At 42.5% G+C, this 27,566-nt stretch overlaps 1 protein-coding gene across 1 annotated transcript in view; it reads left to right on the plus strand.

Annotated features, from left to right (window-relative positions):
* Positions 1 to 27,566, plus strand: part of PKHD1 (PKHD1 ciliary IPT domain containing fibrocystin/polyductin) — an 808,705-nt gene that overhangs the window by 737,950 nt on the left and 43,189 nt on the right. Inside the window, exons 54-56 of the mRNA XM_089685961.1 lie at positions 6,714 to 6,849; positions 12,248 to 12,335; positions 22,703 to 22,810. Of these exons, the coding sequence (XP_089542087.1) occupies positions 6,714 to 6,849; positions 12,248 to 12,335; positions 22,703 to 22,810 (332 nt within the window). The remainder of the gene's footprint in view (positions 1 to 6,713; positions 6,850 to 12,247; positions 12,336 to 22,702; positions 22,811 to 27,566) is intronic.

Consider the following 27,566-nt stretch of genomic DNA (forward strand, 5'->3'; position numbering starts at 1 on the left):
AGGAAAGAAATAGTGTCCTGTATCAGTGGGAGGAAAAGTGCCCTGAGAGCCAAATAAAGGCAAGCAAAGGGCCACATCCGGCCCCCAGGCCGCAGTTTGGAGACCACTTTCCTAAATCATAGAGATGAGGAGAGACAATCTGGTCTCTCTTCACATCTGTGGCCAGCTGTGCAACCCAAAGGATCCTTTCCTAGGTTTGCTGCTGTTTCTAAAAGTGATCCAGCAACTAATCAGCCACTCTGATCACTTTTATAAGAAAGGGAAAAAATATACTGGCGTTATGACTGATAGCTTTAGCCATAAGCCTGGTAAAACCCTTCAAAACCTCAACGTACATTAGAGTTGTCACCTCATCCCTTTAAAACTGAACATATTAATTACACAGGTACAGGGGCAAATTTAATGCATATAAGGTGCCAAGTGAGTTTAATGGCCACCTTATTCAGCCACAGAACCTGTGCAAGTAATATGTGTTCGGGTGGCAACTCGATACTCAATACATATACGTATTGCGGTCTTGAAGTGATTACCATGATCACCGAAAGTGAAAAAAAAATCCCAAATTTTGGATTGTCACCAGAACAGGAATAGATGGGAAATCTTCCAATGGAGACACTAGTTCTAATGACAACCAATGATTCTCTCATTTTGGAGGGATTTCTTTGCTCTTTCTGATTTGGCTACTGGACAGGAAGTAAAGGCAAAACTCCCTAGTGGAACTCAGATGGCAAAAAAAAATACTGACGGGGTTATAACTATCTAAAATGAAAAAACAAAAGTTTTGCCTTTGGTTCTAGTATAAAAAGTATACTCTGGTCAACCTCAGGAGATTTTAATTACAAGTCACTGCTAAGTGTCTCTAATTGTCATCCTGACATTGATCTTGTGCCGCTGACCCTTGTGCTCGCTAAACAGCGCGTTCCGTCTCCTAATTGTATCAGTGAGGACTTCAGACTCGGGAAGACATTGACGTCTACTTCTTGTAACACTGCAGGTTGTTTATACAATGGAGCATTAACCTGGATAGCTGTACGGAGGAAGAGGAAGACGATTCCCCACAATGTTAAGGAGGGGGATTAGCACTACAGAAATAGAGCATGCAATGTTCAGGAATGGGACATGAAACGGCGGGGAGTTGAAGAGCTGCTACCTAATAGCCGCTCTTTGCTGGCTGCTCTGTAGGTGCGTCTGGCTGGGAATGGCACATTCCTGGCACCACCTGGGTAGTGATGTCATTAAGGAGCAGTGCAGGGGGCGCGGAAAAGTCGGTCATATTGCAGATTGAAGATCTAGAGAGAATAACATGCTATGCCAACAATGTTGTTTTGTACCTCTTACTCAGAAACAGCAAAGTCTGTAGTGCTGAAGTACAGATATGGTTATGGGTATGGTTGCCTGATTGACAATCCCCAGAATCAATGCTTTGTTCTTGAAAGAGTTGGATCTTATATATATATTACTGTGCCAAAGGTGTGAAAAATTTAGGCAGGTGTGAAAAATTCTGTAAATTAGGATTTGCTTTTAGAAATATAAGTGTAAATAGTTTATATTGATCAATTAACAAAATAGAAAGTAAATGAATAGAAAAGAAATCCAAATCAAAGCAATATATAGTGTGGCCACCCTTTGCCTTCAAAACAGCATCAATTCTTCAATTCTAGGTACACTTGCACACAGTTTTTGAAGGTAGGTTGTTCCAGACATCTTGGAGAACTAGCCACAGATCTTCTGTGGATGCAGGCTGCCTTGGATCATTCTGTCTCTTCATGTAATCCCAGACAGACTCCATGATGGTGAGATCAGGGCTCTATGGGGGCCAAACCATCACTTGCAGGACTCCTTGTTCTTCTTTACACTGAAGATAGTTGCTAATGACATTGGCTGTCAGTTTGGTGTTGTTGTCCTGCAGCAGAATGAATTTGGGGCTAATCACATGCCTCCCTGATGGTATGGCATGATGGATAAGTATCTGCCTGAACAGCACATCTTGAAACCCCAGTATGCTTTGAAATCTTTGCTTGAGAGAAATCTTGCTGATGCACTACTTTGTGTCTTGCTGTGCTCAGTCTAGCCATGGCCAGGGGCGGACTGACCATTTGGAAACTCGGGCACTACCTGAGGGCCCGGGGTCAGTAGGGGGCCCCATGAGATGCCCCTGGTACCTTTTTAATAGGCTTTTTTGAGTTTGGGCAAGGACACAGGGGCCTCATGATCCCCTATTGCCGGGGGCCCCATGCCCCCAGGCCATGGCGAATGATGTATAACAGGGGTGTTAAACTGGTGGCCCTCCAGCCGGTGTGAAACTATAAGTCCCATCATGCCTCTGCCTTTGGGAGTCATGCTTGTAACTGTCAATCTTGCAATGCCTCATGGGACTTGTAGTTTGGCAACAGCAGGAGGGCTGCCAGTTTGACACCCATGATCTATAACATGAAACTGTCTTTCACATCCTCATATTAGTAGCAGAGTTTGACTGTTCCTCACTCAATCTGAAGCCTCCTACACAGCTGTTTCTGTTTCAGTTAATGACTGTGTTTCAACCTACATATAATATTGATTATTAGCACCTGCTTGGTATAATTGATCAATCATACACCTGACTCTAATCCTACAAAATCAAGCATACAAAGTGCTCATGTGTATGAATTGTTGCTGGTTTGAAGCTAAAGGGTTGTCACATCAAATATTGATTTGATGTAGATTTTTCTTCTGTTAGCTCACTTTGCATTTTGTAAATTGGTAAAAATAAACAATAAATGATATAGGAGCCATCCCACAAAGTCAGGAGCATGAAATTGTCCACAATGTATTGGTATGCTGATGTCTTAAGAGTTCCCTTGACTGGAAGTAGGGGGGCCAAGCCCAATCGCTGAAGAGCAACCCCACACATAATCCCCCCTCCACCAAACTTTACAATTGGCACAAAGCAGTTAGGCAAGTACTGTTCTCCTGGCAATTGCCAAACCCAGACACGTCCATTGGATTTCCAGACAGAAAAGCGTGATTCGTCACTCCAGAGAACACATCTTCACTGCTCTGGAGTCCAGTGGTGGCATACTTTACACCACTCCATCCGACGCTTTGCATTGCACTTGGTGATGTAAGGCTTGGATGCAGCTGCTTGCCCATGGAAACCCATCTCATGAAGCTCTCTACGCACTGCTGTGCTAATCTGTAGGCCACACGAAGTTTGGAGGTCTTTAGCTATTGACTCTGTAGACAATTGGTGACTTCTACACACTGTGCACTTCAGCATGCGCTGACCACTCTGTCATTTTACATGGCCTACCACTTTGTGGCTGAGTTGCTGTTGTTCCCAGTTGCTTCCACTCTGTTATAATCCCACTAACAGTTGACGGTGGAATATTTAGTAGCAAGGAAATGTCAGGGATGGCCTTATTGCACAGGTGGCAACCTATCACGGTACGACGCATAAATTCACTGAGCTCCTGAGAGCGACCCATTCTTTCACAAAGGTTTGTAGAGTCAGTCTGCATGCCTAGGTGCTTGATTTTTATACACCTGTGGCCATAGAGGTGATTGGAACACCTGAATCCAATAATTTGGAGGGCGGGCCCAATACTTTTGGCAATATAGTGTGTATATACTGTTTATATATATATTTTTTAATGGAACATTTTGTACAAAAGGTGGTACTTTCAGATGTAACTTCACTTCCAAACTAAAGACAAAACTTTTTTTTTTCATTTTGGATAGAGCAAGGGAGAGTTATAAACCCTGCCATTTTTTTTGCCATCTGTGTTCCATTGAGGAGATTCCCATTCACTAACTGTCCCGTAGTCAAAACAGGTTGGTTACCAAAATGGGTGTCGCCATTCGAAGATTTACACTCTACTCCTGTTCTGCTGACAACCCAAAATTTGTGATCACTTTCAGGGAGGACATGACAAATAGAGAGGATAAATATTGCTAACAGTGGCACAGAGAGCAGAGAGTTCTAATTCTTCTTTTTCTATAAAAGTTTTGCCTTTAGTCATATTTTATCAGCTTGTTAACTACATCATAAGGATGTACATTGCAAAGTGGCCCCACTGCTCAGGATCAGTTACCTAACCATATGGAAGAAAAATATATTTGAAATATATTTAAAAAATGTTCTTCCCATTTGTGTATTTCTTCCAGATCTGTGCAGTAGTCCAGTGTATGTACAAGTTTCCTATAAAAAAGACTGGTCACTGTTGCTCTCTCTTCTTGTGCAGAATGACTGGTCTGGTCTCCACCCCCTCCTGTAGTTTTCTGCAGGCAGCCTGCAGTGGGTGGAAAAGGCAAAGGCTTTAGGTGTGTAGCACTACCCCTTCGGAGTCACTGAGTGTTTGGGTCCCCCTATAGTTCTGCAAAGCCAGGCAACATCTACATTCTTCCACACTTGCACACTGGAGACAGCAAACAGTCCTTGAGCTTGTTTTTTTTTTGTTTTATTAAGGGATATTGAACTTGGATGGGGTTGAGGGGTGTATAGCATGCCCAAGAAAACTGCAAACATGAGGACAACTCCTGTTGTCCATAGAAACTATGTACAACTCCACAGACAAAGATTATCTTCTTGGAGAGCTCTCTAGGCCTCCTGGTGTACCAACGCAGACCCCAGATGAATTTTCCTCTTCATCCAGCTGCCTGAGGGAATCCCTGAGCAATGGGGCCCAGAAACTGCCACTTTAGCTGAGCAGCTCCAGATGAGGAGCTAGTTGGGTTGGCCAGCTGACTGCCCTCTCCCATTATCTGGCCCAGAGGGTTCAAGATTACTCACTCAGTTCTCTCCTGCAGGCTTGTGGGTTGGTAGCTGCCTTCAGGCCTTATGTTGGGGTGGCTCCTTCCCAGCTTCCCAGGCTGTCCTCTCTCAAGGGACGGTTGAGGCTGGGAGATTCTCCCCTCCAATTCCTGCCTGCAGGTAGGCTCCTCTCCTGCCCCCCCATCCCCCCAGGCTCTACACTTCAGCCTTCACTCCATCTTTCACCTGACACTACTCCTCCTCCTCCTCATTAGGCTCTTTCATACTTAAGGGCTGTCCTGGCCTCATGCCAAGCCTCCTGTCTGGGGATTGGTCAGAGTCAGGGGCAGACTGACAACTCATGGGACCCCCAGGAAATAGGGGGTCATGGGGCCCCTGTGTCCTTGACCAAACTCAAAAAAGCCTATGAAAAAGGTACCAGGGGCATCTCATGGGGCCCCCTACTGACCCCGGGCCCTCAGGCAGTGCCCGAGTTTCCAAATGGTCAGTCCACCCCTGGTCAGAGTCCCCTGAGTATGCAGATCAGCCCCTCCTCACCCCCAACCACTGCCTTCTAGAAACTTCCCAAGCTTCTAGAGAAGGGGAGGTATCAGGGAACTGACATGCAGAGCCCTCAGCCCTCACCTAAAGTGAACCTGGCTAACTCATCCCAGGCTGACTCACACCAGGCTGCTATCCAGCCTCTAACTAAAGACCTAGTTAGCTCCTCCTGGCTAACTAGAGGGGAGCTACCGGCACATAGGGATGGTGGCTACTGAGGAATATACAAACCTGTCTGCATTGTTACATTTTAAAAAAGTAAAGGCCCTACCACACGGTATCTACTGTTTTCAATGTTAATTAGAAAAGTCTCTTCTGTGCGCGCCCCTGAACCTGGTTTTACTGTGTTTTATGGGCTTGACTTCTCCGACTTTGGGGCTTGAACCCTGCCCCTGAAGTTAAACTCCACCCTACAGTCAACACCCTGTTTACCTTATTGACCACTAATTGTAGTATTAGTGCCTTTATTGTGACAGGGAAAGAGTTAAAAGGCATATTTTTTTTACATATTATGGTGGCCATAAGAGCTTTGAAAAATTATTGATTTCTTTCCTGATCATCTCTTTTGACAGGTATAATCCATCTGTTGTTGACAACCCATGTGGTTGGTAAGCCACACACATGGAAGTAGATTTCAATTGCTTGTTAAGATATGATCATACTTTACATAAATTATGGATGACATCTTTGTTTCCATAATGTAATCTCACAATCTGATCGATTGTAACATTCATGATAAAAGTGCTGCTGATCGAAAAATGTTCAATAATTTCCTATTCTAGAATGACTCAGTTTGATCAAATTTGACCTATATTGAGTCTAAAGCCAGCCATAGACAATTCGAATCTCAGCCAGTTCAGTTCAGGGACCGGCCAAGATTCGAACCATGTATGGGCAGGCTGTATGTACCCAAGTTGATTGATCGACCAACTGGGGTACAACCAGCCTGGCAGATTTTACATGTGATTATTGATAGTGGCTATTATAGCCGCTAGCAGTAATAACTGTGTTCTTTGGGAGCAATTTCCATGGGTTGCAGGAAAGAAAATTGCTCCATCTATGGATCACTTACACATCGACTGAACAATCAAATCATAGTGCATGTGGCCACCTTTATACTGTGTACGCATTGATTACATCACATGTGTGCCTGCAACTGGAGGCATTGTCAAGAACCCCCTTTGAACACTTGCTCTGCCAAGATGGCTGTATGCAGTTCCGCTGAAGCCTGTGACAAGAGACATGAACATGTCAGAGTGAAAGACTTCATCTTCAAAAATAACATTTTGCACAGAAAAATAAAGACATCAATAGGTGTGTACTTCTATCCTCCCTGCAAAGGAAAGGTAGCCTTCCCAGGCTCCTCATATGTCATCCTCAATTCTTCATGTGTCTAATAGAGTATTATGTCTATTTCTTGCAGGAGTGATGATGCAGCAGAAAGTCGCATCGCTGTGTACGTGAGGCCTTGCAGACTCTTCATTGACGTACAGCCAGTGGGGGGACCGGCTGGGCTGCCACTTCTGGTACAGCCTAAAATCGCATTCCTGGATGTCAAGGTACACCTCTCCTTTTCTTCTTATAAAAGACCCTGTCCATAGTAATACAGCTAATGCCACCGCTTCAAATTTAGCTTTGGGGTTTGGGGCTGATCATAGAGGCACTAAATCCCCTGCTCGGGGCACGAACAGGGGCGGACTGACCATTCAAGCACTCGGGCACTGCCCGAGGGCCCGGGGTCAGTAGGGGGCCCCATGAGATGCCCCTGGTACCTTTCATTGGCTTTTTCATAGGCTTTTTTGGGTGTGGGCGAGGACACAGGGGCTCCATGATCCCCTATTGCCCGGGAGCCCAATGAGTTGTCAGTCCGCCCCTGGGCACGAGAGCCCTGCACTTCTTCCGAAAACGCAGCCCAAACGGGAACCTTGGTTCCCAGTACGGTTGTGTTTTCCAGTGCCGCGGGTCTTCATTTCTCTGTGTGGGTGGTGCGGCTGCACTGATTTTCGTGCGGATCCGCAGCAGCACCACCCGCACAGATGTGAACCAAGCCTGAAGAGCAATGCACCCAAAACTGATGACTGGTGAATGTAAACCCCAAATGAACAGGAACAATGACACTCCTAGCTGTGTTAAATAATCTTACTTCATAAATCTTGGCCAAAATTTATTCTGTTATCTTTTTAGTAAAAAAAAATAACCCAAATTAGTTTATAACCAAAAATTATAATTTTTCTAAATAATTTTTTACATTTTTATTATATTTTATTTTATCATGTATGATTTTTTAACGTACTGTCACCCTGGCAGTACAATGTCACCATAGTGACACTGTACTACTTGTGGGGGGGATGAAGATTTTTTTTTTACACTGATTGCTTTTATACCCAGAAAGATTATAAAAGCAATAATTTCTCTTTCTCTCTGGTTGCATTCCTGCAGCCATTGAGAAATACTGTGAAAGCTGTGATTGGTCACAGCTTGTCACATGGTACAAGGCTGTTGTGAATAGCCTTGTACCATGTGACCTCTGTGATCATTCACAGATTTCACACATAGTAAGCAATGATGTCAGAAGTGACATCTTGCCTACTACTATTCATGTGATCACTGATTGGCCAATCAGTGATCACATGATCGGGACCTCACACAGAGATCCTGTACAGCGATCGCGGTGCCGCGCACTCCCAGGCTAAAATGGCGGGCGCCATTTATGAACATCAACCTGTCCCTGCACTGCTCCCATCCAGCCGTTTATATACATGGGCCAGACAAGAAGTGGTTAATGATATTAAAAAAAAACACATGTATTTTCCACTTTAACTTAGAACCGCTGTAATTATCTGTATAATTCAGTGCAATATGACAACCTGGAGATGTTCTGTACACGGTGTACAGAGCGACCCAAAAATTTTGTTTCCGGATTGTTTTACTGATTTTCCCAAATGTCTGGCCTACGAACCAAGCAAGATTTTAGGCATCCTTTGCAATAGAAATTTTAGATTTGATGAGAATCTCCCCAAGAGTTAAATACTTCTAAAGGGATGCAGGCACTGCAAATTTTCAAATTAGAACACTGAGAGTGCACCAGGTGATTCTAATGCACTAGACTCTCCCATTCAGAAATAGTTATTTAACTGACATGGTGAAACAGCTTTTCTTTAAAGCAGATAAAGGTAAGAATCTGCAAAAATGTTTTTTTTTTCCTTGCAATGTACATTAATCAAACAGAGGGCAATGCTTGTCTTAACAAAAGTCAAGTTACTCTTTAAAGCTAAAACTTAACCTCAATTCAAAAACTTCAACCTAAATCTAGGCCCATACATCTAAATTTCAATCTATCCCTCATTTAACCTAATCTCCAAATGTAATAATAAATATCAACCTGAACCTAATCCCTCAAAACTAAACTCTTAACCTCAACTCACAAACTGAGCCTTTCAACGGAACCCTAAACCCTAATCCAGCCCCCAAGCTGAGACCAATCCCTTTAGCTGCAGAGGCAGCAGCCCAGGGTGTGCACCCATGGCACTCAAAAGGCAGTGCTGCCCACCAAGGGTGACCCATTCAAGTGAATGGGCCCATGCTGCAACCACTCTACAACCGCATGCAATGTGCGTGGTTGCAGTGCTGTTGTCCGCTATTTAGAGGTTCAAAACAGGTGGTGAGGAAGCAGTACAATACCTCCCCAGTGATCTAAATGCTAATCATTCTTCAAAGCAGGTGTAAACAAGCCCTAATGCCCCGTACACACTATAAGAAAATCGTACGAAAATTTTCGTACGAGGACTGATCGTCCGAATCGGATCGTTAGTACACAGCTTTTGAGAGTTGATCACAACAATTCGTACGACAATATCCAAAGGAACAAGCACAAACATTTTTCTTGTACGATACCAGATCGTACGATTTTTGTTTAATCAGTACAGTAGTCGTCTGAAAATACAATACAAATACAACGCAATAAATGACATCACTTTCAAAATTCTTTTCTTTCATAGGAGAATTTTTGTATCTTTAGTAACCTTTTCACTTTCGATGTGAGACTAGCAGGCGAAAAAAAACGTATGATCGTTCGTCCGATATTCTCATCGTTTGTACGGGGCATTAGGCTGCAGTCATACCTGAGCGTCATGTTTTTGAGCAGTTTTTGCTGCATGTTTGCATGCTCATTTTTGCACATTATTTTTAAATTGTTTTTGAGCTTTGGCATCTTTTTTTTTTTTGGCAAACAATAGAGAAAAAATATAATCTGTTTCAACATTTATTGCTATATTTTTCATCTTTTTAATCCACTTTTACATATTATTTTATTTATTTATATATATTTTAATTCTTTTTTTTTATGGTTAGGGGTAGGGGTTAGGGGTAGGGGTTAGAGTTAGGGTTTAAGGTTGGCATAGGGGTTAGGGCTAGGGCTTAATTTTTTTATTTATTTTTTGTTAGGGTTCAGGGTTAGAGTTGGAGTTAGGGGTAGGGGTTAGAGTTAGAGATATGTGCTAGGGTTGGGGTAGGGGTTTGGGCTAGGGGTTAATAATTTTTTATTTATTTTTTTATTAGGGTTAGGGGTTAGAGTTTGGGGTTAGGGTTTAGAGTTGGGATAGGGGTTGGCGCTAGGGGTTGATTATTATTATTAATAATAACAATAATACTTAGTATTATTAGCATTATTATTAAGAAGAATGATTTTTTTAAAAATGTATTTTTTTTATTATTAGTATTTTTGTTTGGGGTAGATTATTATTGTTATTGTGTATTTATTGTATTTCTTTATGTATTTGTTAATTATTTATTGATTTATGATTATTATTGTTTATGTATTTTATTTATGTATTCATTATTAATTTATTATTATTTATTTTTATTTAATCATTGCATATGTCCAGAAAAACGCTCAAAGACGGGTGACAAAACTTGCAAAAATGCTCAAAAATTTCAATGCATTTCTACGGGGCAAAAAATGATTAAAAAACGCACCAATCTGCCTAAATCCAGTTACAAAAGTTGCTCCAAAATTTTTTTGACCTTCAGGCGTGTGGCTTCAAGTGGCTTGGAGTGGAAATGTGAACAACCACCATACAGAATAATTGATTTTGTTTCTCCCTGAGAGTTTGGAGCTTCCAGCTACAAAACAGTCAGATGTGAATGGGGGTTAAGTGTGACTTTGTAGCATATACATTTATATCATAGACTCACCTGTCCTCAATCAAATGAGATATCAGTTCCTAGAAGGCACAGCTGCAGTTACTCATTAAACCTAACCACTAACCCTTTCACCAGGGGTCCCTTCCTAATAATTCCTTCTCAACACCAACCCTTCCCCTCTTCTCCCTTCTATTCCAATCACTCCATTCTCAGTAAACAGTATGTATTGTTACCTTTTGACTTTATTCATGTATCGATGGGTACTGCCAGTCCCAGTTGGTACTGAGGTTTTCATGCTTATGATACTACCTACCTATATTTGTTTATCACTTTCTGGATGAATTTTTGAAATTAGTTTATGTCCCCAATTTATGTCCCCATATTATGTCCCCGATTCCTGATGTAGCATTGTCTTGTTTTTCTTAATGGACAAGTCTTTGCCCTAAGCCTCAGCCTCATTTGTAGGACAAACCTCAACCCTCAACCTAACCCTTAAAATAAACATATGCCCAGATCATGCACACTAAAGTATTTAAATATTCTGAACAAACAGTAAAAGCACTTTAATGTTCACAACATGGAACATGGACGCTGGAATCTCAGCTTTTTTCTTTTTAGAACAGATCTTGGCAGTCTGTCAATCTTCTAAGTAAAGATGAGCTATAAAAACTCTGGCTGTTCAGGCGTTCTTCAGAATGCCAAACCCAAATTTTTGGTTGCTAAGCAATCTGTGGGTCCTGGCACTCACCATGTCCTTAGCAACCAGCGACATCACCTAGCCCCATTTATTTACTGGCTGGAAATTCACAGCCTTGGCTTGTTTCCTGGAGTTGCTCTGTCTGCTTATTCGATCCCTTGCTGTCCGACTGCCTGCTTTCTTAATCGCACTACCACCACCTGCTGTGATGCCAAGCTGCTTCTGCATCCTGTCCTGATGACTGTGACTTCTAGTGCTACCCACTTAGAGTGGACACCACCAACCAGCTACTCCAGCACTCGTACCTCTCCATGCCCTCACACTTTCTGCCTCCACCCTCAGGAGTGCTGGGCTGGAGGTGCAAGAAAGGCCCTTGCAAAGTCATAGTCTCCACCCGGTATGTGATACTTCCTGAGGAATCACAGCCAGCTCCCCACTGTGCACGTGTGAGGTCACACAATGCGGTAGGACTGGTTCTGCAGCCTCCTGGGATGTGGGATGTGCTCCTGAAGGCTGTGGGTGGAGGAGCATGGGCAGGGAATGTGCCAAAGTGCATGTCATTCACGCCTAGGCGGGAATTAAAGGAGTAATAGTGGGTCCTTGTCAAAAAAGGTCAAATGTTAGGGCAGCACTTTCACTTTTGAATGAAGATCCACTTTAATGTATCCGCACCCAACAAAACACACTCATCTTTGCTTTCCAGCATGGATCAGCCACCAGTAGTGAAGAAAGATAGGTGAACTCCAACTCCAAGTTATTCCAATCAGAGCTTCTACAGGGTTGACTCTTTCGGTCCCCATATAACAACACCTGGCCAATCATGAAGCACAAGCACTGCCACATACAGCAATCCACATGGTGCACTGTACCCTAAAGTAATTTGTATTTTCTTTGCTCCCGGCAGTTGAAGGTGCGGGAGCAAAGAAAAAAGGGTACTTGCTGCTGTAAAGTGAACTTGTTTTGCTCTCACATGGGCAAAGCACAAGAAAACTAGGCCAGAGTTTTCATGTTGAGGACCATTGTTGTGGATTAAAACAGTACGATTGCAGGACATAGAAAGCTACTGTCTGGCATTTAAGTTCTGAATTTAAACATATTTTTTTCTTTTGTGATTTCAGGGAAATCGAGTTAAGAATTTAGGGCATTTTTCCAGTCCCTGGTGCTTATCAGTTTATCTGAAAGATGCTTCAACTGTGATTCTGAAAGGTATGTGCCCCTGCAGAATTTTGTATTATACAGTATAATGAAAGCTATAGGCTGTTGTACTGCACCAGAGCATCACTGCATTCTATTACCTAACGTGTAAAAGCAAGTACAACCAAAATAGTGTGGGGCTGCATTTTTCAGGGGGGTGGAGCCACCCCCTGGAAGAATGAACCTTGGTTATTTTGTGGCAGTTCCTGTGTGGTGACCGCGCTGAGGGGCACCGGGGCTGGGCGGTAGATCTGAGTCGTGGGTGGATGGTGGGGGTGGCAGATTTTTTGTGTTGTCCTAGTGTAGACCACCATACCTCCATTGCTTGACTTCCTGACAGTAGACTCTTGTGTAGAACACTAGACCTCCATTACACAAATTCCTGACAGTAGTCTCTAGTGTATAACATTGTACCTCCATTATAGGACTTCCTGACAGTAGTCTCTAGTGTAGAACACTGTACCTCCATTACACAACTTCCTTACAGTAGGCTCTAGTGTGGAACATTGTACCTCCATTACAGGACTTCCTGACAGTAGTCTCTAGTGTAGAAAACTGTACCTCCATTACACGACTTCCTGACAGTAGTCTCTAGTGTAGAACATTGTACCTCCATTACAGGGCTTCCTGACAGTAGTCTCTAGTGTAGAACATTTAAATGCAAGGACTACCTGCGCTAGGAATGGGGCCCTATTCACCAAGCTGCTGACACAACACTCCTTACCAACTAAAGTGAATGAATAAATATATATATAAAGTGCAGCGCTATCTCTAAATGTAATAAATAATAATAAATAATAATAAATATAAAGTGCAAAACTAATTATACAAGTGCTCTAAATAATACCACAAGGTACTAAATTAATGTGCAAATTAGTGCATACAAAAAGAAAGTGCAAACCGTGTATTCCAATTCTTAGAAATAAAGTGCAAATTAGTGCTAATCATAATCACGTGGATGAGGAAGTCACGTGTTACCGTGACGCAACGCGTCGGTATGCGAGGAGGATTCTGGGAGCGCGGTGACGTCATTTCCGGCGTGGCGGCCATATTTGAAATCCCTGTATTAAAATACCCATGCAGGAGATTTATAGCATGGGGTATTGAAGGCCTGTGAGAAGACAAATATAAATGTGAGTGGGCAATCTTTTTCATACTTTCATCAGTAAATAAACAGGTTTACACTATGTTAGTCTCTCTTGTCTATATATGAACCGAGGAGCTGACTGCTGATAGAGTATTAGAGGCGAGGCCCTGGTGAGCTATCAAAGAGGTGTCCTGTTTGAAGCGTGCTGACTCTGTGGGGTCGGGGTAAGGAGGTGAGAGGCCATCACGGCTAAAGTTTGGAGTTACACAGTGTGGTCACGTGTGACACATGCATGAAGATTGAAGAAAAATAATAGTTTTTTGTTGCATTTGGACATTATATTTATTTATTTTCTGTGGATTTATTTATCAACAGATGGTTGGAGTGATTACGATTAGCACTAATTTGCACTTTATTTATAAGAATTGGAATGCACGGTTTGCACTTTCTTTTTGTATGCACTAATTTGCACATTAATTTAGTACCTTGTGGTATTATTTAGAGCACTTGTATAATTAGTTTTGCACTTTATATTTATTATTATTTATTACATTTAGAGATAGCGCTGCACTTTATATATATAGTGTAGAACATTGTACCTCCATTACAGGACTTCCTGACAGTAGTCTCTAGTGTAGAACACTGTACCTCCATTACACAACTTCCTCACAGTAGTCTATAAGTGCAGAACACTAGATACAGTCAGTCTCAAGGCACCATTGCAGTCATCTTTCCAGATGTTATTAGACTCTTCCCACAAGTGATTCATACTTAAAGTGTTCCTTCCTCACACATTGGGTATTCCTCACTTAGCACCCGAGGCCCTGAGGCCATCCTAAACCAAGCCACAGTACCTGCTAGATGAACATCAGGGGTGGCAAGGTTTCTCCATCTTTCTTTCAATTTGTCCTCTTCCAGTCACCCTGGCAGTTTGGTCCTGCAGAGGACTCTCTCTCTCTCTTAACAGCACAGCTCTACATCTTGCTGATCAGAAGTGTCCTGCTCCCATACCTTAATTCCCTGGGCCCTGTGTACAGCTGGTATATAAACAGGCAATAAGGCCTCTATATCATTATAGGAGGAGCTACAGATTAAGGGCACTTACACCTGCCAGCCCCTTTGGCCAGGCCTACGAATTACATGGAGAATTTAAAGCAATATGCTCTAACACCTACAGCTTCTGAGTGAGACATGATGTATGAATGGAAGATGGATGAATGAATGCTAGGTCCACCCCCTCCATTCATAGATCCTGTTTCTTTCATAGACGCTGTAGCACCACAACAAAATTAGTCTTACACTTCTTTAGAAAGCTGTCACGGGCTAGTAGAGAAACCTGTTCCCAGCCAGCATGCTGTTGAAATTGACCTTTTGCTATTTGCGTGGAAGCAGTGGTCTCTCTACAGAAGATCTGACACACACCCTTTTCATTCAGAGCTACAGTTCTCCAGCCAGCATGGAGCTTTGCTAGTTGAATAACTATAGGTCTTCCATAGCAAGGGGTGTGCTGCACCTCTGCAGGGAGACCACTGCTTCTAAACAGAGAGAAAGGGTTCTTCACTGCAACATGCAGACAGGGGACAGGCTCTTCTACTTAGGCCATGGCAGCTTTCTAAGGGAAACAAACTTTATTGTAACTTATTTAGGCCTCATTCAAACAAGGTTTATAAAATGCCTCTTGGTGTGAGGGCTCCCGGTAAGACCAGAGATGTGTGAACTGACACAGGGAAACGCAGGCTCAAGTATGGTGTAACAATATAATTTATTAAAGGTTATACACAAATATACCACGCATAATATAACAAAACCAAACCTCCAACTGGTAACGGAATGTACACAGATAAGAGCAGTCAGGGCTGGTGAGGTGGAGTGGTCAGGCAGGCTGGGTCAGGAACCATCGGGCAGACAAGACACAAAGGAGCAGGCAGAGCGTAGTCAGATGGGCCGGGTCAGGAACAATCAGGCAGACAAGATACCAAAGGAGCAGGCTGGAGAGTGTTCAGGAATAGCCGGGATCAGGACAGGCGGAGTTCATTCAGAGTCAGGATCAAAGCAGAATCAGGAATCAGGCAGCAAGCAGACAGGTACAGGGGCTCATGGGAAACATACACCAAGGCACTGACTGCAGGTCTGGCCATTCCTTAAATACACCTCCTGCAATCAGCCTCAGGTGATGGCTGACTGCAGGAGTGAGCTTCTGGTTGCTGAGAGCACCCGCTGGCCAGCCCCGGTACTGCAGCCCACACGGCAGATGAGTCCCACCACCATTGGCGAGTCCATTCCTGACACTTGGCCACTATTGGTGTTTTTTTCTGTCTGTAAATGTATTGTAACTTATTAAGGCCTCATTCAAACATGGCTTATAAAATGCCTCTTGGTCACTATTGGTGTTTTTTTCTGTCTGTAAATGCACATCTACTGAATGTTAGCCTATGTGTCCATGCTCACCACCAGCATGTTCAGAAGAGGAGCTTTTGGGCAAAAAAAATTCTGAATACGCCTAAATACGCGTGAATGTGCCTAAATACATGTAAACATACCTAATTGTTGCCCGTGTTTAGTGCTTGAGCATTCAATCATCAGCTAGAATAAATTAATTAATATTCTGGCCAATAAAATCCATAAATGGAAATGCTTGACGCGCCTAAACAAGCCTAAATGTGTGTGCAAAACACGGCTTTAGGCGTGTTTTTTTAACAGCTTTTCTCCTGCAAGGAGAAAAGGTGTTCAGGGGAGCTGAGCAAACCATCAATGTGCAAGAAGCCTTAAACTGAATTGAGCTTTTATAAAAGGAAAAAAAAAAACTTGCAGTCAAAAGCATTTAGGCCTGATTTTTGCGCACACCCAGCTGTGACCAGTCCTCTTTAATTTCAAGCATCACAAACGCAACATTGAACATCCTAGGCAGCCCCATACCCGCTATTAAGTTACAGGTCCACTTTAAAAACTAGATTGCTTGTTTGTATTATGTTTTCTTTAACATTAACTGAGTCTCGGAAATGTGCTTGTCATTTTGTTTTCCTGTAGTCGAGACAATTACATTCGGATAATTGGTTAAGTATTCGAGAGGAACCTGTGGTAGGGAGGCTGGATTTATCTCTCCCACTGAAATTTCCCCCAAGGGAACTTTCTAGGAGTCTGTGTTTACTTTCACTACCTTGTGAGAAAATAAAATGCGTAAAAGAAAGATATTTTCGGCTGGCGTGTGTGCGCTACGGCAGCCTAAGCAAACAATTAAAGCACGTAAAATAAAATATGTTTTGGATTTAGTCGAGCCTGTTTGCGCTGCGTATATACATTGAGATTACGGCAGGCACAGGATTTCTCATAATCGAAGTACGCCGTACAGCTGTTGGCATTTTTCACTTGGCGAAAGCTTTATGAAGACAAACACACGTATTATGATTGAGCTTAAAGAACAGCGAGCAGTTTAAATGCGTAATTAGTTAACATGTAAACCGTTTTCCAGAACAGAAGCCAAGCAACTTGATGAAGCCAAGTTGAGCCTTAAATTGACTCGCTCCCGTCTTAAATACTCTCTTGCATCAAAAAGTCTTCATTAAGACTCTGGCGCAGATATAAAAGCAAGAGATTTAGGAGCATGTGTTTGGAGAAGGGAAATGGCCTTTTGGGAAAGCACAGAACGCTCCTTGGGGGCTCATAAACACGGAATGACAATTTACGATGTATTTGAAATCAACAGTCTTGATCCATAAACTGTGCGCTATGGGTTGTTAAAAGTTGGAGGTAGCATTGATGCCTGTACATAATGGCTGTTTGTGCTGCAGCGACTCCTCACTGCGCTGCTGCTGCAAAAAAAACAACATAAAAAAAAAAAACAATGATTTAATTAAAGCGACACAAAATCCAAGGTAAGAAAAATGAAAAAGCTTTCGTATTTAGAGTGTGGTAAAGCTGCTTTTACACAGCTGAAAATCCCCAAAAAAAGAGACCATATACAATTTTCCTTGCTTTGGCTTCCTCATTACATCAATCAAGTTGTCATAATGAGCCGCCCAATGAGAATGAGCTAGTGGAGATGGTACACTATATCTTGGTGCAGAGGTCCCTAAACTTTCTAAACAAAGGGCCAGTTTACTGTCCATCAGACTTTAGTAGAGCCAGACTGTGGCCAGTAAGTAGAAAATGCCACAGCATCAGTGAGAGCAAACAATGTCTTAGGCTTGGTGGTCAGTGGGAGTAAAAAAAAAAATACATAACACCCAGGGGACTGAGAACTCATGGGGCCCCCGGGCAATAGGGGATCATGGGGCCCTGTGTCCTTGTCCAGACTCAAAAAAGCCTATGAAAAAAGTACCAGGGGAATCTCATGGAACCCCCTACTGACCCCAGGCCCTCGGGTAGTGTCCGAGTTTCCAAATGGTCAGTTCGCCCCTGATAACACCTGTGGTCAGTAGGAGGAGTATTAGTGCCCCACCATTGGTATTAGTTGGAGGAAAATTGCCCCAATGTTGGTATTAGTTGGAGGAATAATGCCCCATTACTGGTATTAGTTGGAGGAATAGTGCGCCATCGTTGGTTTTACTTGCAGGAATAATGCGCCATCGTTGGTTTTACTTGCAGGAATAATGCCCCATCGTTGGTATTAGTTGGAGGAATAGTGCCCTATCATTGGTAATAACTAGAGGAATAGTGCCTCATCATTGGCATTAGTGGAAGGAATAATTCCCCAATGTCAGTGTCATTGGAAGGAATGGTGCCTTGCTGTTGATGTCAAATAGTGTCTCATATCAGTGGTAGGAAGAGGACCCTAAGGGCCAGCTAAAGGCAAGCAAAGGGCCAAAGTTTGGCAACCACTGGTTTTGTGGTTAGCACTTTTGCCTTAAAGTGATTTCCCATTTCGAATTCCAGTTAGGCTACTATGTGCATGAAGTTTGCATGTTCTCCTTGTACTTGTGTGGGTCTCCTCTAGGTACTCTGGTTTCCTAGTACGCTCCAAGGACATGCTGGTAGGTTAATTGGCTCAACTGAGTGTGCCCAAGATGGCTGACTGACATCCTAAGTGTTTTTAGGCTTCAGTAAGAAAAGCATTATAGAAAGGCATATTTCAGACAAGGCTTTTAACCCAGGGGCATGACAAAGAGTTTTCTACACTGACACAGACACCATGCAGAGTTCCTTCCTGCATCAAGAGCCTATGTGATGGAATGTCACATGGCTATATCAAAATTCCAGAATGCCAAGACCCAGCACTGAAGTTGTCTTGGAGGCACAGCTCCTCACTGCGTTCCAATCAGCTACATATGCATTTTTTAATTTCCAGTAAAGTATACCTGTATTCGCCAGAAGATTAGTACTCTGCTACCTAAACATGGAATTGACTCTTACAGCACCTATCGTGTCAGCTTTCATTCACAGTACACCAGGAGGGACACTAAGGGCCAACTGAAGTTACAGAATTACATATTCAGTCTGCACAATTCTACTAAGAAGAAGAAGAAGGTATTTTCAGGAATTTTAAAGCACAGTTCAGTTAAAATTCATAGCATAGTAGCAGTACTACAAAGGGAAAATTAATTTGTTATGTGAAAATCAATCAGAGCTCATGGGTCAAGCACTGGATTTCTATATCCCACCTCCCATACCAAAAAACTTCAGCCACTCAGAAACATTTATAACTAGCAATGGAAAGGTGATAGTGGGTGGGGCATTACACCTTCCATACCATCACATTTGATGGCCAGTAGCTAGGAGGGTTACATGGAAGTTGCCTAGAGTGCATGCCACCATGGGACTTGTAGAGATTTGGCATTCTTTCTTTTTCAAATCCTTAACACAGAAATACTTGTGTGACCTGATTCACTGCCCTGCTGCTGCTGTACAAAAATTTAACTCAGTAGGTCCCATCTACAAATGTTTCATTAAAGCAGCTCCAAACCTCAAGTATAGATGAAACTGACACAAAAGACCTTTGACATAAAAAAGATTTTGACAATTGGATGATGTACTCATGTCTGACTATCATCATCTGCAACTTTATGATGGCCGAAATCAAGCAGCTTTTCACCAATAAGAGATTTCTTGAACAGCAGTTTTTTTCCCAATATGTTGGAAAAACTTTATGGACAATGTGAGCTTGTGATTCTGTTATGTCTTTATCTCTTTTTATGGTGCCATTTAGTTGTATTTAATCACAAGCACTGCAAAAGATCCCCACACTGATAAAATAATTGGCGAAGAAGTCTCCTTGCAAGTGTAAAGACCCTGCCCTATGCTGCTGTGTAATTCACACTAAATTCAATTTAGTGTGTTTGTTACTGGGCTGTAAGCATAATGAGCATTTGTTTAACATTTTCTGTGTTTGATAGATTTTGCCTAAGCTCGGGGTTAATTGCTTCTGTTTGTTAACGTGAAGGAGGTTACATCCATCACAGTGGAAGTACAATCAAAAAGTTATGAATATGTACCTGTCCCAACCAATCATTGAGGTTCTTGTTCAGAGGTATGGTTTGGGAGGTATTAAATGTTGGGGTCACCTCTTCCAGAGTGTTTTGTTCTTTCTGGGCCTTTACCTGGAGAAGATGGCTGTGACTCAGCCTGGGGAATGTGCCAGAGTCCAATGACTCACTGTAAGCTTCCAGCAGGAGAAATATCCAGAAGTAGTTGGGTTGCCTCTATTGCTGCTACTTTGTAACTGTACAAAATGATGAGTATGAATTTTGATGAGTATGAACTCCTGTGTGCCCTCCATAGATATGATAAATGAAGCTGGATCCTGCCAATTATCCTATGTCTGTGGGTATATTCATACCTTCACTCAGCCATTGAAAAGGTGGGGAGGAAGCCAGTGGTCACATAGAATACAGATCACAGAGTATAAGAATTGATGGCTGCATGTATCAACAGGAGGTTGAAAAAAATAATTTACACCATTAGGAAATCAGTAAGCGATGATTTGCTTATGTTGCTCGGATTGCTGACACTTATTCATAGCAGGACTTTAAAGTATACCTATTGTAATATGGGGCCCGAGAAGTAATAGTCTTTATTAGAATTTGCATCCAGTCAAAATTGGTTCCTTTAGCATAGACAAGAGAACAAATAATCCATACACTTGTTGCTCAACATAAATATATGGCTCATTGCCCACATAAATATGGTCCCATGCAGGATTAACATCCCCGACACATCCGGAGATCCAAAAGGCCAAGTCACCAGCAACTTAACCATCTGTCAGGAATGGACTCAGCACTGGTGGTGGGACTCACCTGCCGTGTGGGCTGCAGTACCAGGGCTGGCCAGCGGGTGCTCTCAGCAGCCAGAAGCTCACTCCTGCAATCAAGTCATCACCTGAGGCTGATTGCAGGAGGTGTATTTAGGGAGTGGCCAGGCCTGCAGTCAGTGCCTTGGTGTATAGTTTCCCTTGACCCCTGTATCCTGATCCTGCCTGCACGAACTCTGCCTGTACCGACCTCGGCTATTCCTGACTACTCTTCCGCCTGCTCCTTGTACCTTGCCTGCCCGTTTGCTACTGACCCGGCCTGCCCGACTACGTTTAGTATTGTTCTTATTGTTATATGTTGGAGGTTTGGTTTGTTTGCACTGTGTTTATGTTTAGTCTTGCACTGCGTTTATGTATTGTTTAGTCTTTAATAAATTGTATTGTTTATACTATGAAGCCCAAGTTTCCCTGTGTCGGTCCACACATCTCTGGTCATACCTGGAGCCCTGACACCATCTCAGTCACAGAAGAGTTCCCCACTCTTGCTCCTGAGTGTGTACTGCTTCATGGTGTGACAGACGATGTGTGTTTCATGTATCTTTTCAAGACTTCCCTTGCATGTTGCTTAACCCTTTGAGGACCAAAGTCCCTGTACTCAGGGTTTGGAGAATCTTCCCACCCAAATCTCTTTGAACCTTCAAAAAGTAACTAATTAGGACTGAGCAATCCAGAGAGTACTGAAAACCAGTCCTCAACTCTCCAGCTGGACTACCCTGGAACCCCTCAACCAGCATGGGTGAGAGATCCTTTATCCTCTCCTGTTACTAGTTCAACAAAGAATAAATATTAAAAAGACAACCATTAGACTGTTTATTGAGCCAGAGTGAATGGACTGTTGCTGTGTTCCTGGCTGCCTCTGCACTGTTTGGGGGAGAGACTGTCTACAGTGGTTCCTCCAGGGGTAGCATTGCAAATGTATACTACACTGCCTTGGAAAAGTATTCATACCCCTTGAAATTTTCCACATTTTGTCATGTTACAACCAAAAACCTAAATGTATTTTTATTGGGATTTTATGTGATAGACCAACACAAAGTGGCACATAATTGTGAAGTGGAATGAAAATGATAAATGGTTTTCAAAAAGTTCACAAATAACTATCTGAAAAGCGTGGCGTGCATCTGTATTCAGCCCCCTTTACTCTGATACCCCTAACTAAAGTATAGTAGAACCAGTTGCCTTCAAAAGTCACCTAGTTAGTAAATGGAGTCCACCTGTGTGTAATTAAATCTCAATATAAATACAACTGTTCTGTGAAGCCCTCAGAGGTTAAATAAAACATTTTGCTGCAATACTCACTTTCTCTGGCACTGTCCTCTGCAGACTCACCATTTTGTGGTCAGGTGCTGGTCCTCTTCTGGTTTGAATTATGCCCAGTGCCATTCAACACACTTACTGTGAGCCCAAGTCTTCATGGACATACCCCCTAGGATCATCACATCCACTCTGGATTCATTGAACTCTCAGGTCAATGCATAAGCACCGTTCTCTGGAGCACTATATGTCAACGACACTTGACAAAGAGATCAGTGACATCATGTAACCAGTTAGAAAATTAATGTATTTAAAGGGTATGACTATCCATACACCATACACTGCACTAACAGCCCTGAGCATGTAAGCATTTTACTGCTAGCAATGGCGAGTGGTTGCATTCACATGGCCTCACTGACCATTGATCACTCACCATTGAGAACATTATGATGCTTACAAGCTTTGAGGCACCTAGTGCCTACAGACTGTCTTTGCTGTACAGACTGTCTTCTCTGAAAGTAAGCTTACCCTCTAAGGTACAAATCCAGTTTATTTGGCAGGGGGAGGGAACAGGTGGTGTTTTATGTCAAAATCTGGAGTTTTGCTTTAAGTTTTTAATGATGATCTGTATTATGTTTAATATTGTATTATATCAAAAAGTTACCTAATGTTTCGCTAAGTATCCATAATTCAGGTGTACCTGACCTTCTGTCTTTATACTTGATATGTAAGGACTGAATCTGAATATTTACATTCTGCTACTGCTCTAACCTTGAGACATGATTGGCTTTCCAGGGAATACCACGGTGGTGATACAAGATGGATGGGCTAACTTCTCCAACCTGGGCATCTCAAGTTCTGGATCCAACTGGTACCTGATATTTACTGTGACATCACCTCCAGGTATTCCTCCATGCTTTTGTTGTTATTTCTTTGCTTCACTCATTGTCATTTCTGGACAGACCATGCCTTGTGGCTAGCTAAGGGAGCAATATAATATTATATGCATTGCAAGTTATAGTCATGCAAATAAAAAGCTTCATAAAGCAGACCTTGCAGTAAAATGGTCCATGTCCCCTCCACCTGTAAAAAATCATTCCAAAAACATACAGGTGCAAAAAATATTAAATTATGTATACTTACCTCACCCTCATGTTTCACCAGTGGCACCTAGGCAAGAGTAACCTTACATCCTTCCAGTAAGAACCTGAACAATACGGAGCAGCCCAGATCTTATTAGTAGATGTGTTTGTACTGGGCTAGAATATCTTCTCTTGAGATTTGGGCTGCTATCTAACATACTCATACGGTATATTGATAGGTAAAGGATGGCACCCCATCCCTTAGCATACCCAGACCAAAAATACAAGGTATACGTCACTTTCCTGGTGCCATCAAAATCGGCAACAAAAAATAGTGAGATAAAAATGAATAATTATTACAAAAGTAGTTAAAATTTCACAATAACATTATGTACACCAACATAGTTACATCATTCAAAAGGAAAGACCCGTAGCATATAATGAAAGCTTCTAATGACTTGTCCTTCTTAATTTCTCATATGTAAACCTGTATGAAAAGTTTTGGTTTGCCACTCAGTTCCCTGTATCCAAGTCCAGTAGACTCACACTGTGGGTATTGACTCAGGGTAAGAGCTTGTTCCAGCTATACATGTACAAATTGAATGAAGGAAATCCCATTCGCTGCGCTCAAGAGAGACCTGATAGTCATGCAAGTAAAAGCAGCCTCAGCCTAGCTCCGTTCAGGACACACTTCCAACGTGTTTCTTCTGGCCCCAGAGCTTAGTCATCGAGATTCTCCATGTCAAAGCCCTGGGAGCAGGATGAAATCCATTGGATGGCATCGCCTTGACGGAGTTAGACTGGGGCTTTTACTTCCATGGCAATGGGATCTCTGTGCAGTTTGGTGATCGAGATTTCCTTTTTTAAGTTTGTTAATTTCTCAAATGCCACACATAATTTCTTATTTGTTCATTTTCACGTGATCTTGAAGTCGGACCAAGACAAAACTCAACATGTTTTGCTGAAAAGCTTCATCCACAGCAGAGAGCCATAGGTATCAACAGAGTCTTCATAGGAGTCACAACATTGGTATGTCTTGCAGTATAGAGCAACTAAAGGAGAGGACATCACAAGCTCCAAAAAGCTAGAATTATACTGGCGTATCACATTGTGGTAACTTCCTGTGTCATTCACCAGTGCCATCAGGATACTCCAGTATGATATTATCTTTTGGGTGCCAGTGTTGTCACAGTCAGCTGAAAACAAATGACCATTCCCTACTCCATTTAAAACTAAAAAAAATGCAATAGGGCTCCTAAATGTTAAATGTGTCACCTGGAGACTGGCCAGCCTGTGAACTGGAGCAGGGACACTTTACAATCAGATTATATGCAGCCTGTTCATTCTGTGTCTTGCTCTCCTTTAGAGCAAAATACAGTATAGTGCAATGAGGGGTTAGACAGCTTCATGAGTGAGCGAGGCAGATCAGAGGCAAGAGCTTGCCAGTGTGATGATACTTATTTAGCTCCCATTCATACCTAGGCATTTTGTAGCTCAATGCTCGAAATACTCAACAAATCCCATTTGACAACCATAGCCCCTATCACTGCTCACAAACAACCTGTTTACTCCTTCATCCTATGTATACCAGCTGGGTGCTCAAACTGAGGAGTCCGCTCACTCTCCACCGCACTCTGCATTCCAGTAAAGTGGCCGCACACCAAAGACATCTTACTCCAACACTGCTTAACCACTTGCCGTCCTGGCAAATTTTGACATTTTTCACATACATGTTGAAATCAAATTGTTTTGCTAGGAAATTACTTAGAGTCCCCAAACATTATAGATTTCTGAAAGCAGAAACACTGGAGAATAAAATGGTCATTGTTGCAACATTATATAATATTTGCACAGCCATTTATCAAATGCAAAGTGTCAGGAAAAAATACACTTAAATGCACTTTAGTGTACACAAACACAATATAATACCCATTTTTTTGGCAAAATATAAATGATGTCCGTTGAGAAAAATTTCATACTCCCTTGAAATGGAAACAAACTGGAACCCAAAAACCTCCATAGGCAATGCTTTCAAAGCCTTTACAGGTTACCAGTTTCTTTCTTTCAGGTACTTCTATAGCGCCAGTAATTTACATATATACAGTTGCAAGAAAAAGTATGTGAACCCCTTGGGATTACGTGGAGTTTTACATGAATTGTGCATAAAATGTGCTCTGAACGTCATCTAAGTCACAACAATAGAAGAACACAGTCTGCTGAACATAATACTACACAAACATTAGATATTGCCATGGTTTAATTGCACATAACATGTAAACATTCACAGTGCAGGGAGGAAAAAGTATGTGAGGCCCTAGCTTAATGACTTCTCCCAGAGCTAATTGGAGCCAGGAGTGAGCCAACCTTGACTCCAATCAGTGTGATGATATTGGATGTGTTGCTGACAGCTGTCCTGCCCTTAAAAAACACACACCTGTTTTGGGTTTACTGGTTTCAAGAAGCACTGTCTGATGTGAACCATGCCTAGCAGAAAAGAGCTCTCAGAAGACCTACGATCAAGAATTGTTGACTTGCATGAAGCTGGAAAGGGTTACAAAAGTATCTCCAAAAGCCTTGATGTTCATGTGTCCACGGTAAGACAGACTGTCTACAAATGGAGAAAGTTTAGCACTGTTGCTACTCTCCCTAGGCGTTGTCGTCCTGTAAAAATGACTGCAAGAGCACAGCGCAGAATGCTGCATGAGGTAAAGAAGAATCCCAGAGTGTCAGCTAAAGACCTACAGAAATCTCTGGCACATGCTAACATTTTTGTTGACACATCTACAATAAGGAAAACATTAAACAAGAATGGAGTACATGGGAGGACACCACGGAGGAAGCCATTGCTGTCCAAAAAGAATATTGCAGCACGTTTGAAGTTTGCAAAAGAGCACCTGGATGTTCCACAGCACTACTGACAAAATATACTGTGGACAGATGAAACCAAGATTGAGTTGTTTGGGAAGAACACACAACACTATGTGTGGAGAAAAAAAGGCACAGCACACCAACATCAAAACCTCATCCCCACTGTAAAACATGGCGGAGGGAGCATCATGGTTTGGGGCTGCTTTGCTGCCTCAGGGCCTGGATGGATTGTTGTCATTGATGGGAAAATGAATTCCAGAGTTTATCAAGACATTTTGCAGGAAAACGTACAACCATCTGTCCGCCAAGTGAAGCTCCGAAGAGGATGGGTGATGCAACAGGACAATGACCCAAAGCTTACAAGTAATTCAACAAAACAATGGCTGCAACGGCACAAAATACACCTTCTGGAGTGGCCCAGTCAGAGTCCTGACCTCAACCCGTTTGAAATGCTGTGGCATGACCTTAAGAGAGCGATTCACACCAGACATCCCAAGAATATTGCTGCACTGAAACAGTTTTGTGAAGAGGAGTGGTCCAAAATGACTCCAGATCGTTGTGCAGGTCTGATCTGCAACTACAGGAAACGTTTGGTTGAGGTTATTGCTGCCAAAGGAGGGTCAACCAGTTATTAAGTCCAAAGGTTCACATACTTTTTCCTCCCTGCACTGTGAATGTTTACATGTTATGTGCAATTAAACCATGGCAACATCTAATGTTTGTGTAGTATTATGTTCAGCAGACTGTGTTCTTCTATTGTTGTGACTTAGATGACGTTCAGAGCACATTTCATGCCCAATTCATGCAAAACTCTACGTAATCCCAAGGGGTTCACATACTTTTTCTTGCAACTGTATTATACATTCACATCAGTCCCTAACCCTCAAGGAGCGTACAATTTAGAGTGGTTGTAAAGGCTGAAGGTTTTTTTACCTTCATGCATTCTATGCATAAAGATAAAAAACATTCTGTGTGCAGTATCCCCCCTAACCCTCCTAATACTCACCTAAACCCCTTCTCGCTCCAGCGATGTGCATTGGAGTTTCGGCTATCCCGGGACTTCCTCTTCTCATAGGCTGAGACAGCAGCTGATGTCAATCACAGCAAGTGAGCCAATGAGAATAGAGAGAGGGCAGGGCCAAGCTGCAGCTCCATGTATTAATGGACACATGGAACAGTGGGTGCCCCCATAGCAAGCTGCTTACTGTGGGGGCACCCAACAGGAGGGCGGAGCCAGGAGAGTATGTGGGGGCCCCAAGAAGAGGATCTGGGCTGCTCTGTTGAAAACCACTGCACACAGCAGGTAAGTATAACATGTTTGTTATTTAAAAGAAAAAAATATGCCTTTAGAATCACTTTAAGGTCCCTAACTCACATTCATACTAGGGGCAATTTACCTACCAGCATCTCTTTGGAGTGTGAGAGGAAACCCATGCAGGCACAGGGTGAACATGCAAACTCCAGACAGGTAGGTGGTTGGGATTCAAACCAAGGACCTTAGTGCTGCTAGGCCGAAGTGCTTATCACTCAGTCACTGCACTGCCGACAGTTAAACATGAGCTCTGGTGCTAGAATTATGGCTTTCACTGTAAAGTTCGCAGCAATACCTGGCATGTATCATGCAATCACTGTTTACATATGCATGAGCATGGGTAGGGCAGAGGTGCTTTAAATGTATTTATTTAATTTTTTTTTCACTTTTTTTCTGA

The sequence above is a fragment of the Staurois parvus genome, unplaced genomic scaffold (genome assembly GCF_062004578.1).
Source record: "Staurois parvus isolate SC_StPar_1 unplaced genomic scaffold, SC_StPar_1.0 ptg000390l, whole genome shotgun sequence".
Classification (NCBI taxonomy): domain Eukaryota; kingdom Metazoa; phylum Chordata; class Amphibia; order Anura; family Ranidae; genus Staurois; species Staurois parvus.